The sequence below is a fragment of the Styela clava genome, chromosome 5, assembly GCF_964204865.1.
Source record: "Styela clava chromosome 5, kaStyClav1.hap1.2, whole genome shotgun sequence".
Taxonomy (NCBI): Eukaryota; Metazoa; Chordata; class Ascidiacea; order Stolidobranchia; family Styelidae; genus Styela; species Styela clava.
The window spans coordinates 15,629,789-15,646,173 of NC_135254.1; the positions used below are offsets into that span (position 1 = coordinate 15,629,789).

Here is a 16,385-nt window from a genome sequence, read left to right on the forward strand (position 1 = left end):
ATTCGGCGGCGAAAAACTTGAAATCACGTAATCACACATCGGGCGTGTCAAAATTTAAATGAGGGTCAGTCAGAGTTTTAGATACCACACTAAAATAAGAAGAAAAGTTGCAAATGTTAATGTTTTTGAAGTCGAAACTTATATATATATATATATATGTATGCTTTAAAAAATATTAAAATGGTTGTTAGAAATTCAACTGTTCCGGAACAGGGACACAAAAATGAACTAGAGCTGCGTGCAGCTTTAACAGGCTTCCCGCGTAGAAAAAAACTGAAGACGCGTTTTGCTCACTGGAGCGTGAAAGCGTGGTCAGTCATGCATAAAATTCGCAATTTATGATGGGGGACTTATTATCTGCATGTGATGTAAATTTCAAGTCTCTAAGTAGTGTCGTTCTCAAGAAGAAGATGAAAATGTAAAATCCGATATTGCTTACTGGAGCGTATCGCCGAGGTCACTCATGCGTGTCCTTGACATATCGTATCCGGAACATGTCCATTAATCATTGTTATGAATTTCAACCCAATAGCATGTATTAATTTTGAGAAATCGCAAAAAAACTGAAAACGCGTTTTGTTCACTGGAGCGTGAAAGCGTGGTCACTCATGCATAAAATTTGCAATTTATGATGGGGGACTCATTATCTGCATGTGATGTAAATTTCAAGTCTCTAAGTAGTGTCGTTCTCGAGAAGAAGATGAAAATGTAAAATCCTATATTGATCACTGGAGCGTATCGCCGAGGTCACTCATGCGTATCCTTGACATATCGTATCCGGAACATGTCCATTAATCATTGTTATGAATTTCAACCCAATAGCATGTATCAATTTTGAGAAATCGCAAAAAAACTGAAAACGCGTTTTGCTCACTGGAGCGTGAAAGCATGGTCAGTCATGCATAAAATTTGCGTTTTATTGCTAGCTGAGAACTTCTGCACATTTGAGGTGAATTTAAAGTTTGTAGGACCAATTTGAAAAAATAATAATAATAATAATAATAATAATAATAATAATAATAATAATAATAATAATAATAATAATAATAATAAAACACAGGAATACAATAGGTTCCCTGCTGACAAGCAGCGGGAAAATAATAATAATAATAATAATAATAATAATAATAATAATAATAATAATAATAATAATAATAAAACACAGGAATACAATAGGTTCCCTGCTGACAAGCAGCGGGAAGCCTAATAATGGGGTTGAGAAGTACTGTATTAAAATAGCGAGTTTCAGAACTTTCTATAGTTCTGATGTTCGAAATGAAACACAGCCGGGATTGTGTTGGATACATATATAAAATAAATATAATATCCTGATTATGGAACTAAACTAGGTAACCAGCTCACTATATTTCGAATGGTCATTGAAATTGCTACATTGTTCTGTAATGTTTATAATTGGTAAGTTTTCCCATTGTCCTATCCATGAAAACTATTGAAACCAGTTTATCGTATGCAAACTCGTGAACGTCTTCGGGTTGGAACCAAAGGGTCAAATAAAATTATATTATAAAATTACCCTCAAAGTTTCACTAAAGTAAAAGATGAAAGGACCGATTTATATTTTAAATTTTATTCGTGGCAAATTTATACTTGTAAAAATGTCGATCGTCTAGGCATCGATAATTACAGAGGTAATCTGCAATGAAAAAGTAATAATTATAAGCATACTATCGTACAAAAATTCGTTTGAATGAATATCCATATCGGCGAGTTTTCATTATAGCTATAATTGTTAATCAAAGGTTCTCAACGTTTTGGCTGTTGAGAATAAAACGGGTTAACGTTAAGAACAGGCAATATTTACTCGTTTCCACCTTCAGAAATTAAAAAAATATGATATCTTTGGTATACGCGTTTATTTTATTTATTCATTTTTGATTGAAGAAATTCAATGACATGTATCAAAAACAATTTGAACAAGCATATGTAATTATTAGTCATTTTTTTAAAATATCAGGCACATGATAGCTATCAGTGTATCAATGCAACCATAAAAAAATCTTTCATTCAATGTAACGATGTCTCGGATATAATTTGCGTTTGTTTGGTAGTGCATTTCTAGTGATGGCTTTTCTGAAATCCCTATTATGCAAACCCAATTTCCCTACTACAAGGGCAATATCAAATGGAGATTGGGTACCAACGGTGCATACCTAATTCTACGGTTGGTTGTGCTCCAAATTGGATCATCGGATTTTGAATATAAAAATATAATATCGATCTGTCGGAATTACTCATTTGCTTTCAAGTGTTTATATTTCGGTCAATATTCTCACTCACACAATTTCTTCACAATTAAACAACACATAAAGACATAAATTGACTAATTTAGTATAAATGAAAGTCGATATTCCAAAAAATGTGTACTTTGAAATAATCACGCAAAATTGACGTGCTTCACGTATAAATTAACTTCAGAAACAATTTATATTATCAATCACAATAATAACATACACATTGACGCTATTTTGGACTCAAAACCACAAATTCAGATATAACAAATTTGGGTACTCCCGAAGTATGCGCACCAAGGTGTCGCACAACCTGAATCCTAACCTGGTACACAACCTGAGTTCAGGTTGTGCGTCATCTTGGTGCGCATACTTCAGGAGGTCCCAAATTTGTCTATAGTATTGTTTTCGTTTCCCACTTTTTAATGTATTTGAAAATTGCCTAATACATGTGCTTCGCAATATTTTGAATAAAATAAGAATGGGAATGAACTATACTTTTATCGATTTTGTATTTTTTCGATATTTTTTTTATATCCGAGTATGACGGTGGGCTCGAATAAAAGACATTATTGAACCGTACTCGTCTGATATAAGTTGGAAATTGCCGTGAAATTGCAGTTACCCAACAGACCGAAGAACATTTGTGGCATGACAATTTATATTGAGATATCCCAGTTTAGATTCGATCATGCAATAAGACGTCTAGTTGGGCGTCTTTCTGTCGTTGAGAAACAATCGCTTTTCTCATTAACTACAGAATCAATTGCTTTGAAATTTGCAGTGGTTAAAGATTGTTGTTGTCTCTAGAAGACTAATACTTTTATTTATTTCACAAATTTCTGTTGGCTCTATGGAATACGTTTTTCACTTCAAATTTGTGTGTGATGACGTTATTAAAATTAAAAAATGCACACCGTGCCGAGCATTTTGCGGTCCGGTCAGTAAGATTCGATGAAACTTCGTTTTGGCCTTCTTGTCCATATCGTTGACCATTGCTCTCTTGTTCAAAAATAGATTGCTCAGGTGAGCTTCCTTTATCTACTAGGTATATATATATATAAGAAACTTCGACCATAGGTATTTGATATACTGCTCAAATGTTTAAATAAGTTTATACCTTTTATAAGTTATTTATTCACATTCAAAGTTAAAAGTGCTACCGTGAAATCCAATCGATATTTCCAAGCTTATATCTCATGCCTCGAATTTCCATGCCAATTTTGAAAAATATAGGTAACAATTTTACACCTTGTGATATTCAGTTTTCGTAAATTCCAGGGTATGTAATTATGGATCTGTGTTTACTCCTACGACAATGTAATAACGATTAAAATACCTGACTTGACGCAACTTGTCAAGTAATTTTGGGTTATTAATAAAACCGCAAATTGGATAAAACATTTTGTACGTCATACACACAATAGCTTCTAGAACAAAAGGATATTTAATAATTCATAGTCAATTAAATTTCTAGTAATTATTTGGTTAAATAATTTAATTATATTTTAATTTGTAGTATTTAGCAGAAATACAAAGACTTTTTACGTCATTACTTGCAGGCTTAATTATCAACATTATTAACTTTTAGGAAAGTGAGAGGCAACTGATTTCATGTTCATTCACACAACTCTGATATGACAAAATTCAGAATCAGCTTTTCGCCAGTAAGCGGCATATTGAAATGTTACATATCAATTAACCACGTATTCCTGTACTATCAAACCCGTGACAGTTTATTTTCTTTCTTGTAACGGCAGAAGCATTGTATCTTGCCACTACAATTTAGTCGGAGCTAGTGATGTTCCAAATCATGTTTGTGCAACAGGCGGCCCGCGCGCCACAACCTGACCCGCCAAGCCATTTAGTGTTTGCTCTTATCGCTGCATTGAATTTCTCGCCGTTTTGCCCGGTGACTTTAGTACTGTAATTCGTTGTGTATATATAAACAAACTTTTTTTTGTGTGTGTGGCTCAGCCAGATGTCTGAAGTATGGCCCACCGACAAAAAAATGTTGTATACCCCTGCTCTAAACCATTGGTTCTATGATGATCTGTGGCCCTCTTCTAGAAAGTCTCAACGCTTGTGTTCCTTTATTATCATTGAAAAAATACCTAGTTTTGCTTTTAGCGCGTATACATGTCACACTGTAATTTTAGGTATCACTTATATTATTATATAAAAAACAACTAACGAAAGCAAAAGAATAAATGTATTACAGCCCAAAAATTAACAAATCACAGACAATTTAATTGAATGTAGAATTATAGTTATCGCGAATGGTTCCTAGTTGAGGCATTTTCTCCCGAGAGGCGATCTGAGAAGGACATATGACGGTTACCAAAAAAGGGTACGCCCGTAGTGTGTGTACCAGGTTAGGGGTTAGGCCATAATTTGTTTCAGATTTTTCCTATTTTAGTTCTATTACAAGTTTGGGAACTGGCTGTGTTCGCCACGTGAATATACCCCCAGTTCTTTTACACAACTTGATGTCAAGTAGGCGAACAAAATTAGTACCTCCATATTGGTGCGTATACTTCAGCAGCGCCAAAAAACAACAACAAACGAAATCAAAAGAATAAATGTATTATAGTCAAACTTTTTTTTAAATATATCTTAGAGAATGTTAGACCCTGGTCGCATACTCTACTATGAGAAAAAGAATACCATATATCAACGGTGGGCAAACCGCGGCTCGCGAGCCGCATGTGGCTCTCTACTCTCTTTCTCTACTCTACCGCGGGCAATTTTTATTATGTTTTATACAATTAAGTCATTTATATTGTTAAATACCCTTTAGTTAATGGACACCACATAGCATGTACTGAACGAGACAATATTCACTTTATTTGTATGGTTTCTAACGATATTCGCTGGGGCGAGAAAAGACTGATCACGTGATCCCTCTCGCGAAGAGTTGGACTGATTGTATTTTGAGCGCGATATAGTTTGTGACCGTCAATATGGTATAGTTGTATTAAGGTGTATGCGTATTTTCATGTATCTGTTACTTGAAATAATTCGATTATGGAACTTTACAATATATGGACATTTGGCAACACAATACTGTACGTTATACTAACCTATGAAAAAGTCAGATTGGGGATAATATATCGGTACGTTGAATACTGCAATATGAAACAGGACCCCTTTTAATTAAAAGCTGCAATTACATATATTCTAGTTTCTTGTCTACACCTGGCATCCCTCAAATCAGTGTACATAGAAATCATTGGCAATTTTTATCATTGCAAAGAGCATTTTGCAGCAAAATTTTTATATCAAGGCCAAAAATTTCACGTATTTAAGCAAAGAAAATCATAAAAACATCAGGCATGTTTACTGAATATCACTTCTTTATAAATAAAATGCTCATGATGAATCTGGCAGGTATATTAAAACACATGAATATTAAAATGATAATAATAATAAAAACAACAAAATAACAGCAAGAAAGGTGTATGTTAAAAACAACAAAAAAAAGGTGAATAATAGATCGTGAGCTGTAGAAAAATTCTCATTTTCAAATTTTTTTTGTTGATTATCCGATAAAAATTTCAGTATGTTTTTAAAAATTTGTTAAATTTGATTATATAATTCGTAAACTCTTTTATTTTGATTTTATCAAATTATGACAAATATTTACTTTTAATTCAATTTTCTTTTTACTAATTCGTAATGTGAGAAGATGAAAATGATATCTCATGTCAAAAATTAGTTATGTAAATCATTGTTACAACAATGTCAAAAACAGATAAAGTACTAATAATAATATTAATAATAAAAATAAGAAATAAAAGCAAGCAAAATACGGTACAATACAACAATTTTCTAGAATTACTGATTCAATGTTAAAAAGTGCGATAAAATTAACATCAATTTACGGTGCTACTTAGATTTAGCCACGTTCGAAATTCAAGTTAATGTAACGCATTTTTAACAGTGTTTAGCATGCTAATGCAACAGTGTACGATATGTAGCTAAAAGGCAGCATTGGCTCTTTAATTTATTTGTTTGGTTTCTGTGACTGACAGAATCAAAACTATTCTTTAAACTTGGTTTTGTGCTGAAATCAGTCAACCATATCTGCTGTTGAATTTCCATTGCCATTTCCTTGAAAATCTGTTTCGTCATCTAAATCATCTTGGGCATCTTTTTTCATGTCAGCGTATTTGCTCTTGAAAAATCCAGCCTGATAAAGAGGGGATATTTCATTATATTATTTCGTATTTTGGCGCAAATATAACGCAGAAAATATACTCTAAAATCGAAATGAAAGTACTGAGAGTATTAAAAATATTAAAGTAAATTGTACCTTCCATAAAATAAGTACAAGCAGAATAAGGAGCAGTAATCCTCCGATCGCGGCAACAATGTAAATCCATAAATTATCAGAAGTGGGTTCGGGAGCTGCGGTTGCTTCGTATTTCTTCGCTTTCGATATAACCTGACAGAAAACAATATTAAGTTAGTTACTCTATGTATGATGGAAGCATCTTATTGGACACGAAATGGGCATGCAGATTGTTTAATTATTACAATTTTTCTGTTAAAATTGTTTCTCATTAACTACAGGATCAATTGTTTTGAAATAAGTGCTCTTCAGTGGTTAAAGATCGCATTTTTGCGCTAGAAGGGTATTAATTTAGTTCTTTTAAAATTTCCTGTGGGCTCCAAGGTATTCGTTTTTTTTTGTGTGCGACGACGTCATCAAACTTAAAATGCGCATCTTGTGGCGGTTCCACTTTAGTAATCTGGTGATCAGGCGGTACCGGTAGTCTACTGTTACAGATTGCATACACGGACTACTCCGTTTTGGCCGTCGTGTCCATATATTTGAGCATTGCTCTCTTTTGTTATCCTACACGACAATATACTATATAATATAGAGAGAGTTAATTTTACCTGTTTAGTTTCGGTAATACCGTTGTCACCATTCTCATCAACAATATAAGGAGAATTGTTTGTGTTAACCGAGTATCGAGAATGCAATTCTAACTCATCGAAATCCTGAAAGAAAAATTGTCACAAATTTAAAATTTTGATGATAGTTAGATATTTATCTATCGATAACCTCACAATTTAAAAATTTGTACAATACTCTTATAAGACTCTGTATGAGTACTCGAAAGCGTGTTGGGAACCTTCCTCGAACATTAGCACCGTGCTATTTTTGTTTGTTTAGGTAAAAGATTGACAGAGCATGATTTTTTTATACTTTTTTTTCAGATTCAAATGAAAGTATTTTCAAAGCTTATTTTCTCATTCAAAAATCTTATAGGAAATGTAGGTAGCAATTACTACTTGCTCTATATACTCTCACCGTGTCATTGAAATCAATGCTAGAACTCCAAAAGCGGAAGTGCGCTTTGAATCGAATAAGTTCTGAAAGTCGCAGATCCGAAATGACGCATCTCAATGTCTCACACGTGAAATTTTTACCGCCATTCTCCGAATAGCAATCCTGTCAATATACAAGGAAGTACGTGAATAATATTAATGCGTGACTATTCCCACGACTCGTGTAAATGAATATTAGTTCTACGTCAAATTTTGAATTGAAAATTAATTTATAATAAACTAGGAAGTATGATATCTAAAACGCAATATACTTAATCATAATAGTCTACGCTATTTTCTACTTCCTTGTTTAAGTGGTGAACTTTGACACTGCATATATACATTTATTATTAACAACATTATATCTCATAAATATTCATTTTAAATAAAATAACTTACGAAAGTTGACATGTCAATTGGTCTTTGTGGTGGAGTAATAGTTACAAAGCTTCCATTGGTGTTATTTTCATTCGGTGCATCCAAAGTCAAATTGTAAGTATTAATTTTTGAATCATCGCAATAACATGAAGCCTGAATGACATAGGATTGGTTGTTAGCTATGCGTAGACATAGATAGAATACACGGAAATAACAGTAACGTTGTGGCATCATTGTAATGGTGGAATGGAGTACAATACTAACCCAACACATATTCATATAATGCAGTTCGCAAACGTTCATGACTTGTGATTTGTTTCAAAAGACCTTCCTGCTCTGATATAAAAACACCTAGTTTTGGTTTTAGCGCGATTTTGCAGTTATTTTATGCACTGCGTTCAAATAATGAGAAAGCCAGCTCATGAAATTCAAACATCATATCCAATTTACTTCAAATAAAGTTAGCTATTGCGAATGGTACCTGATGAAAGCCATTTTTTATGTCCCCAGAAAGAAGTATATAATATATTATAGTGAAGCCAATTTATACTTTTTAATAACAATTTTAAATATCAACCTTGCTGTTGGGATCATCTGGTGAGCATTCCACCTTGTATAAATACATGAGCATGTCTCCGTGCGATGTTTTCAATGGATAGGACAGGGAAGTATCGACAACAGGGATGTTACTGTAACCAGATCCTCGAATCTAAAGTATATATTAAGTTTAGAATATTAAAGTAAGTTTAGAATATTCTCATCTTCCTACGACGAAACAAAATGCAATAATATAGTCAGATTTCCAACTGGGCTCACGCACCTCCATGGCAATTAAAATATCAGAAGCGTTTCCTCCAATTTCAGTTATCGAAGTGATGTTAGATTCTGCAGTGGTGTAATTGAATGATATTTCGGATTCTTCACCTCTGCAAAACATAATACATTTATATAGCATAATGACTATGCAGGGCGATACATACATTAGGACAACGAAGTAAATAAATATGTTCAAAATTGAAACTAATAAATTTAAATACGAGATATCTTACTCTTTCAATGAGACATCTGATTTGTATTTTATTCGAGGTGACTGGGCCCAGGTGTTGTCCTTTGAATTCTTTTCTATTGAAGAACTTGAAGAGTCACTGAAAAATACCAATATTTGATTTTTATTCCTTTATGTATTTAATTTTATTTGGAGAAACTGGTTAATTGTACCAGGATTTATCTGTATAAGTCAGATGCCTACTACAAATATAAAAAAATGAATGAATTTTTGCTTATAATGAAATGATCAATAATAATAGTTATTGACATTCTTTAACACGATTTATGGATATATTTGGAGTATATACAAGTATGTAATTCTGTATATTCTCATATATATTCATCAATCACAGAGTATGATTGCGATACACGTCGCAACCTCATGCTGCCAAATTTGGTTCCATTTTTGTAAAATTTCCAGAAAAAAAATCATTTGTATTCTGTTTACCTTGTGTATGCTGTGACGTCAACTGTAAAAGTTTCTAAAGTTCCATTGTTTCTCAAGTTTTCTGTGATCAGATTGAATTCAAAATAGCACTGGAACAGAAAAAGATGATGTCAGTATTCTGCTTCATCAATGGTGAGAGAAAAACACCGAGTTTTTAGTATTTGTGTAAATAAGTAATTTTTGCTTTCGTACACTTTGTAATAGGTACATCATTTTTATACCGAATAGCTGGTCAAAAACCAATCAGACATGATTGTGACGGACCAAGCCATTACTCGTTTGGTATCGACTGAATTAACACACAACTCGACTCAGACCAGGTACTTTAATTTAACAAATAGACTCGATATATGAGGGGAATCTGGTACAGAGTACCGAATAAATGTGTTATGAGTGTTTTAACCTACTGAGACAGCTACGGCTCACTTAGGTCACACAACCAATCGAGTCAGTACATTATACACAGGGGAAAATATTTCCTAAACACCTACCCATGCATTTTGTCGCATGATGTTTGTCTTATAGTTGTATCGAAGAATTTGTTCTTTCAATCCGTTTCCAATATCTACTGGATCAGTGTCTTCAACCATGCACGAATTTGATGGAGGATTTGCTATTCGATTGACCAACTAGAATTGAAATAGTAAGTGTTAACAAAAATGTTATAGTCTAACTATGTCATTAGGCATACCCGTGAACCCCTCCAAATTTACTGGGTAAATTACGAAACTTTAAACAGAATAACGGAAATATTAAAAGAATTCATAGGCTCGAGTAGGTGAGAATGTCTTGGTGGGAATATATAATTTATAACACCTACAATTTTCAGACTATATCGAGTAAAATTTCTTACCGTGCTCAAACTGATTTGTGATGTGTAAGTAACTTTTATTCGAGTATCGAAAGCATTTTCGCCATTGTTAGTCAAGTTAACTTTCACGGTTACAGGAACTGATGCTGTTTTTTGGTCAACAACCAAAACTTTTCCACCGTCTGTCAGATCTTTACCACTACGGAAAAAGATTTAGTAAGTTTACAGATGTACCAATTTATGGAATAAAATATCGTCTACCAAGTGACTGCGTATACCAGGTTCTTGCCGCAACCTCTTGCAATAACCCCAGGAATATTTGTAAATAATCAAAAATACAACAAGGACGGCCACTCAGGCCACATATCTTATTGCTCATGCTAGATAAGTATGGCATATTGTCCCAACTTATTTAACCTACTATTGAGTAGATAAATTAATATGAGAATGATGACACATCCTCTGAGTCATTTTTTTGAAATTTTCGACCTCGTTGTATTATTAGTAGGGTATGTTGTAAGGTACATACTCAGCTGTGCTATATGGTGGCAGTTTCAAACTGGCATCGATTTTTAGATCATATTCACATTTTCCTTCATCTCCACATTTCTTTGCAAAATTCAGGACATCTTGTTTAATATTTGGTTTGTTTCTATAATTTAAAGACATTTTGGTTAAAGTAATGGATACAGAAAAAAAAACTTATTTTCAGTATGCAATGGATAATTTAAAACCAAAAGAAAAGTGTGAAAAGTTTGAAATTCTCCACAAACCAAATATTTATATTTATACTACATCAAAATCTAATGATATTGTGGACAAAACTTGAACGGAAAAAAAGGTCGTATTGAAATCATATATCTGAAATGAGACCTAAATTTTTAACTGTGAAAAAATACTCACGGATCTCGAACTGAAGAAAGAGGTTTGTCGGTGTGAGAAGACAAGAGGTCGAATTTTACTTCAGCTTTGATTGGGGAATCGTAATCTTTAATATTCGACTGAACAGAAAATATAAATATTATACTACTTGCCATCATAGCATCATTTCTACATCTCATTGCAGTAGATTCATTCATTGGTGAGGAGAATTAAGATATTATTAAGGGTTTCATTGTACTCAAATATATTTTGAAACAAAAAATGCAGATATCCGTCACCATCACAAATTACGATTATTTTACACCATAACGATGTTCGATATCGGTATGAAATATCGCACTTTTTGATGCTGCCATAATCACGAGATGATTATTTCATTAGTTAGTGTTTTAATTTAGTTATCAAAAGTCATCGGTAATTGAGTAACCATCATTTTGTTAATCATTCGTCTTGATACTTGATCAAAACAATACAAGTGACATATTTAACGATACCTTCATATGAACTGATTTAGTCACACACTGCTTGTTGTCTCGCGCAAGTTGTATTGGCTCGGTCCATGTTGGTTGTCCGGGAACAGCAAGATTAGGACTTGAACGGAATTCTAAACGTTTGTCAGCACCGACTTTGTCAACATCCAACGTCAGATTAAAAGTCATGCCTGTGGAAAAAATTCTTTGAAATTTCTTCTTCCTTTTTTGAAATAGGATCGCTAGGCATAGTTTTTCATTCGACGGGATATTGAAATGATGTATTATTTATTATATCATCGTGTTGTCGTGATGTGATGTTTTTTAATTGAATTCACAACATGCGTCGACCATGGTGATTTACCCCTAAAACTCAGGAAATCGTGGAAACTAAATGGATGCAATTGCATACTTTTTGGCGTAAGAAATCATAAAATGTAATTTGAAAATAGTTCGATGTAAATTAAATAGATCATCAGCAAAGATGCGATACTCTGATATAATAAGTGAACAAGTTGCAATCGTACATGTACTTATTAAGAGATCAATATTAACGTTATTGAAACTTACCAACTGTGTCTTCAACTGTAACTCCAGAAGCAGTAAAACAAACTTCTATTGAAGAACAATTCTGATAGTTTTTGTCAATGCATTCGAAAATGTCAATAACCTTGGACTTGTATTTAATCGTGGCTTCAATATTTACAACGGGCCGTGATCTGAACGTAAATGTATAGCATTAAATCTTTGTGACGTTTCCTGACGTATTACTTCCGGGTAGGAAATTTGGAGGCAAATAGTTTGCTTGAAATGGGGATTACATTAAATAACGTGACGGTCGATATTTTAAAGTTTAACAATTCCCATCCAGAAAATATCTTCCGTATTCATGAACTATAGATTTCGCTTACAATTTCCAAGTAATGATACCTGAAAATAACAACTGTGTCGCTTTTTGGTGCGCCAACGGCAATATCCGGATACTTGTTTCCGTCCAGATCTACACCGCCTTGCAAAGATTGTCCAAAATATTTGAGCTGGACTCCGGTCAATTCTGATGCCAAGATTTTCTGCAGAAATATTATATCATGAATAATGATTAATTAGTATTGGGAAGACGACTTATCTCTGCGTCGCCAACTCATGGTAATCGTTACATTGTAAAGGACGTTGTTGTATTTATACTGTGACAGGACGAAAGCTTGCATGAATTAACAATATTTGTATATAAGATTGGATGGGGAAATAATCAGATGAATCTTGGCGTGTATTCCCGCATTATATATTAATTCAACTAACCTGTTTTGCGTTTACATCAACACCATTTGCGTTTCCATGGTAGACAAAGACTGCACCGCGGTCACCTTCCGTGAGCGGAGCTCCAACGATGACGTCATTATATCCGTCCATATTCAAATCTCCAGCACTTGCCATGGCAGTTCCGAATCTTCCACCAATCAAATGTTGTCCAAACAATTCCAGAGGCTTATAGTTGTCATCCGCCTAAGAATTACCAAAAATATTTGGTTTCCTGATATATTTTTACCAGATGCACTCTGTAGTAAAATAAAGCTATCATGGTATTTGTGTAAAAGTGTCAAACTGAGAATTCTTACCCAGGTTTTCAGAGTATTGCTGGGTTGACTGACATACACAAACACTCTTCCTTCGTCGTAATTATCACCAACATACAATGGTGCACCAATTAATAAGTCGTCTTTGCCATCATTGTTTACGTCAGTTGTCAAGACGCTCCCGCCAAAATACGCCCCCAGTTGACGAGTGTTTGGGTGTCCCATTAATGTGACGTGGTCATGAAATTGAGCGTTGCCATTTTCGGGTCGATAGACAACCACCTACGACAACAAAATATCATGTTTATGAAACCATGCCAAGTAAAATTAACATTGTTAACTTTTGGTAACTTATTTCTATTGATCAAATTGATTTCATACAGTTCAGAATAGTCTCTAAGTGAATGTACATAATTCTAATTTGATTAATTGACATCAAACGTCATATTTCAAGTTTCTAATTATAATACCGATTACGTTGAAACTTTAAGGGAACTTTTGTGGCATTTTAACAGCATTAAAATAATGCCAAAATCGTGATCTGATGATATAATTTCTCAGTAATTACATAAAATACTGAAACAAAAAAGGTCGCGAACGTGCAAAAGAGACCAAAACGTGCAGACAAGTGATTCATGGTAAACACGACTGAAACTGAATTTATAACGAGATTTGCAATAATCAATATTTTGAATAAGCGTGAACGCAGGTTCACATTATATGAATTTATAACCTGAAAACGCTCGTTTTGATTTAAGTAATGTCTCAAAATTATTGAGATGTTGAAACTTATCGCTTCAAAAATACATTACATACATAACAAAGAACTTACAGCTCCCATGAGCATATATCTTGGTGCTCCAGCCGCGACATACTCATTTGACCCGCTTTCAAAAAATCCAGTGATCACGGAATAACCTGTAATGATCAAAAATAAGGTTAATACATAAATCATTTTAATGTAGTATAATAAATAATAGATATTGAACAATACTGGGAATACACGGTATTTTCTAATCAATAATTTGAAACGAAATTAGTATCGGGAACTTTTCTATTTTAATTGTTTTTTTAATTGATTCTTATTCCTCTTATCTGGCACAAAGTTAAATATATGACTAACGAATAATGCAACGATAGTGTTAGATATAAATATTTAGAATTACTTGATTTAGTCAGACGCGGAAATGAGGTTGATTTCAACTAAATATAATCATAAGATCTGTTTATCGGATTGCGTCATCAAATATATATAATCACTATTCCACTTACCGAGGTATGACTCCTTTGTTCTATTTGGAAGTACTTTTTGCACGTCCTTGTATTTTGGAATATCAGGTGTGTCAGCGTCGACGGTATCATATTTTGTGATTGTACCAGACCAATCATAGGCTCCCACTGCACCAAGATAGAGTCGTCCGTTCTGTTTTACGATAACAAATTAAAAAACAAATTTAGAAAACGATGTTTAAAAGTTAAAGTGAGCACAAAATATAAAATTTAAGCACTGTATTGCAATAACCACCTTCATCAAACACAATCAAACAAACAATCATTCTCTCTCACACTCATGCAGCAGCGATGCGGTTGCGTTATGCGGCGCGGAGTAAACACGACTGTACAATGAAGAATGTTTTATTGGCAAAAAAGGTACACTTTTAAGCTAAATTTGACTGAGCAGTTTTATGTTCTTCTTCTTTCTTCATAACGTAGAAAATTAAAAATGGTACTTACTTTTATGTCTCGGTGAGGGTAAAATAAAACAGCTGAAAATTAAATATAAAATACTTAGCGTACATATAAACACTGATGCTTATTTGGAATAGGGGCATACGTAAAGATTAATTTCAAATCATTTTTAAATTTTAGCTCAACAAATTACTGATTAAACATCCTATTATTCCTAAATAATGTAATGTATATTTCTCCAAAAATAATTGATGGAGTAATTTTAAAAACTATCTAATGTATTAACGACTATTCCGAGTATTATCTTTTATAATTTTTAAACGCCAAATATAGTACTGAAATATTGAAGAAAATATCCTTTTTAGTAATTAAATACTAAATGCTCACCTGATAAGTAAAAATAAGCTTTGTTACTCCGACATCAACACGGGGTCTTTCATATTTCAAGATGGCGCAACACACAACCGCTCTCCATGAAAGCCTGTTTCAAACTGATGTCGCAAATAAACCTCAGCCGTATGAAAGCTGAGGGACGTGACGCACTTCCGGCGTGCGCAATGCACATACACGAGACAAACCTGCCAAAGAGGAGGCCAATCCATAAAAGGCAAACGCATGTCATGTACTTATCGTTCGCTACAGCGCAAAATGATGAAGAACGCCTAGCCTGAAACGTGATGACATTTAAACGAAAGAATATGAAATAATATACTATTGAGTCATCCATGTTATACCTTTTCTTACTTTGTAATATGTGTCGACTATACAAGTAGGACATATGAAGAACATGACGAATTCGTGTGTCATCGTTATGTTCTCATAAACTAAGTAATAAAAACCTGGCAACGCTTTTGAATAGTAGATGTGCAAGCGATATATTTGAGAACATAACAAGAAATATATATTGAAATACACCTCTACAGTTGTTCTTAGATTGTTCATCATGTTTTCTATTATCCTGCTTTTTGAACTCCCCCCTCAACTTGAAATTCAGCACCATCAAACTATTCGCCCATATAGCATTGGTGCGTACACACACGCTGTTTTATACCATATTTTTTATTTGCAATATCCGATTTGTATGAATTGATATTAGTTCGTCTTTCATCGAATTCCGAAGTTTTCATTCAACATTCACTGTCTACATTAAACAGGACTGATAGAGTGATTAAAAAATTGATTATCAGATCATTTTAAGGGTATTCTGCGCTTATTATCAGAAATTTCCACTATTGTTAAAAGAATTCCTTTATTAATATGAGACAACAATAATTCAAAAACGCGAAAATCGTACATCGTACTGTACCTTAAAGTTACTACTAATTATGTTGGGTGTTTCTACCAGTCCATCAATAATATCGCGCAATATAAAACTGAATTATGAATATGAGTTACTCATAGACTATTACATGTAAACATTGTAGCCAAAATGCTATATCGTAGATTTAAAGTTGACACAAGTATTCGAAGAACAACCAATTTTTAATGTGAATGTTT

General features: G+C 33.5%; 1 protein-coding gene across 1 annotated transcript; it reads right to left on the bottom strand.

The window, feature by feature from the left end:
* Positions 1-5,921: 5,921 nt before the first annotated feature.
* Positions 5,922-15,695, bottom strand: LOC120344823 (integrin alpha-9-like). The gene is made up of 22 exons (XM_039414136.2): positions 15,623-15,695; positions 14,934-14,965; positions 14,472-14,622; positions 14,032-14,117; positions 13,242-13,481; positions 12,925-13,128; positions 12,556-12,695; positions 12,196-12,344; positions 11,650-11,816; positions 11,177-11,274; positions 10,803-10,925; positions 10,316-10,472; positions 9,954-10,091; positions 9,463-9,551; positions 9,017-9,112; positions 8,788-8,893; positions 8,545-8,676; positions 7,989-8,120; positions 7,573-7,713; positions 7,155-7,259; positions 6,565-6,696; positions 5,922-6,441 (listed from the first exon to the last, which is right to left on the bottom strand). The coding sequence occupies exons 1-22, from the start codon at positions 15,693-15,695 to the stop codon at positions 6,322-6,324; spliced, it is 2,811 nt and encodes a 936-aa protein (XP_039270070.2). The 3' UTR covers positions 5,922-6,321.
* Between the last annotated feature and the right edge of the window lie 690 nt (positions 15,696-16,385).

Excerpts from the sequence above, each read along its gene's own strand:
- LOC120344823 (XM_039414136.2), bottom strand. The coding sequence starts at position 15,695 with ATGACACACGAATTCGTCATGTTCTTCATATGTCCTACTTGTATAGTC. Across the intron at positions 8,121-8,544 it reads CAGATGATCCCAACAGCAAG|GCTTCATGTTATTGCGATGA; the intron begins GTTGATATTTAA and ends TATGTCATTCAG. Across the intron at positions 7,260-7,572 it reads GCATTGATTTCAATGACACG|GATTTCGATGAGTTAGAATT; the intron begins GTGAGAGTATAT and ends TTTTTCTTTCAG.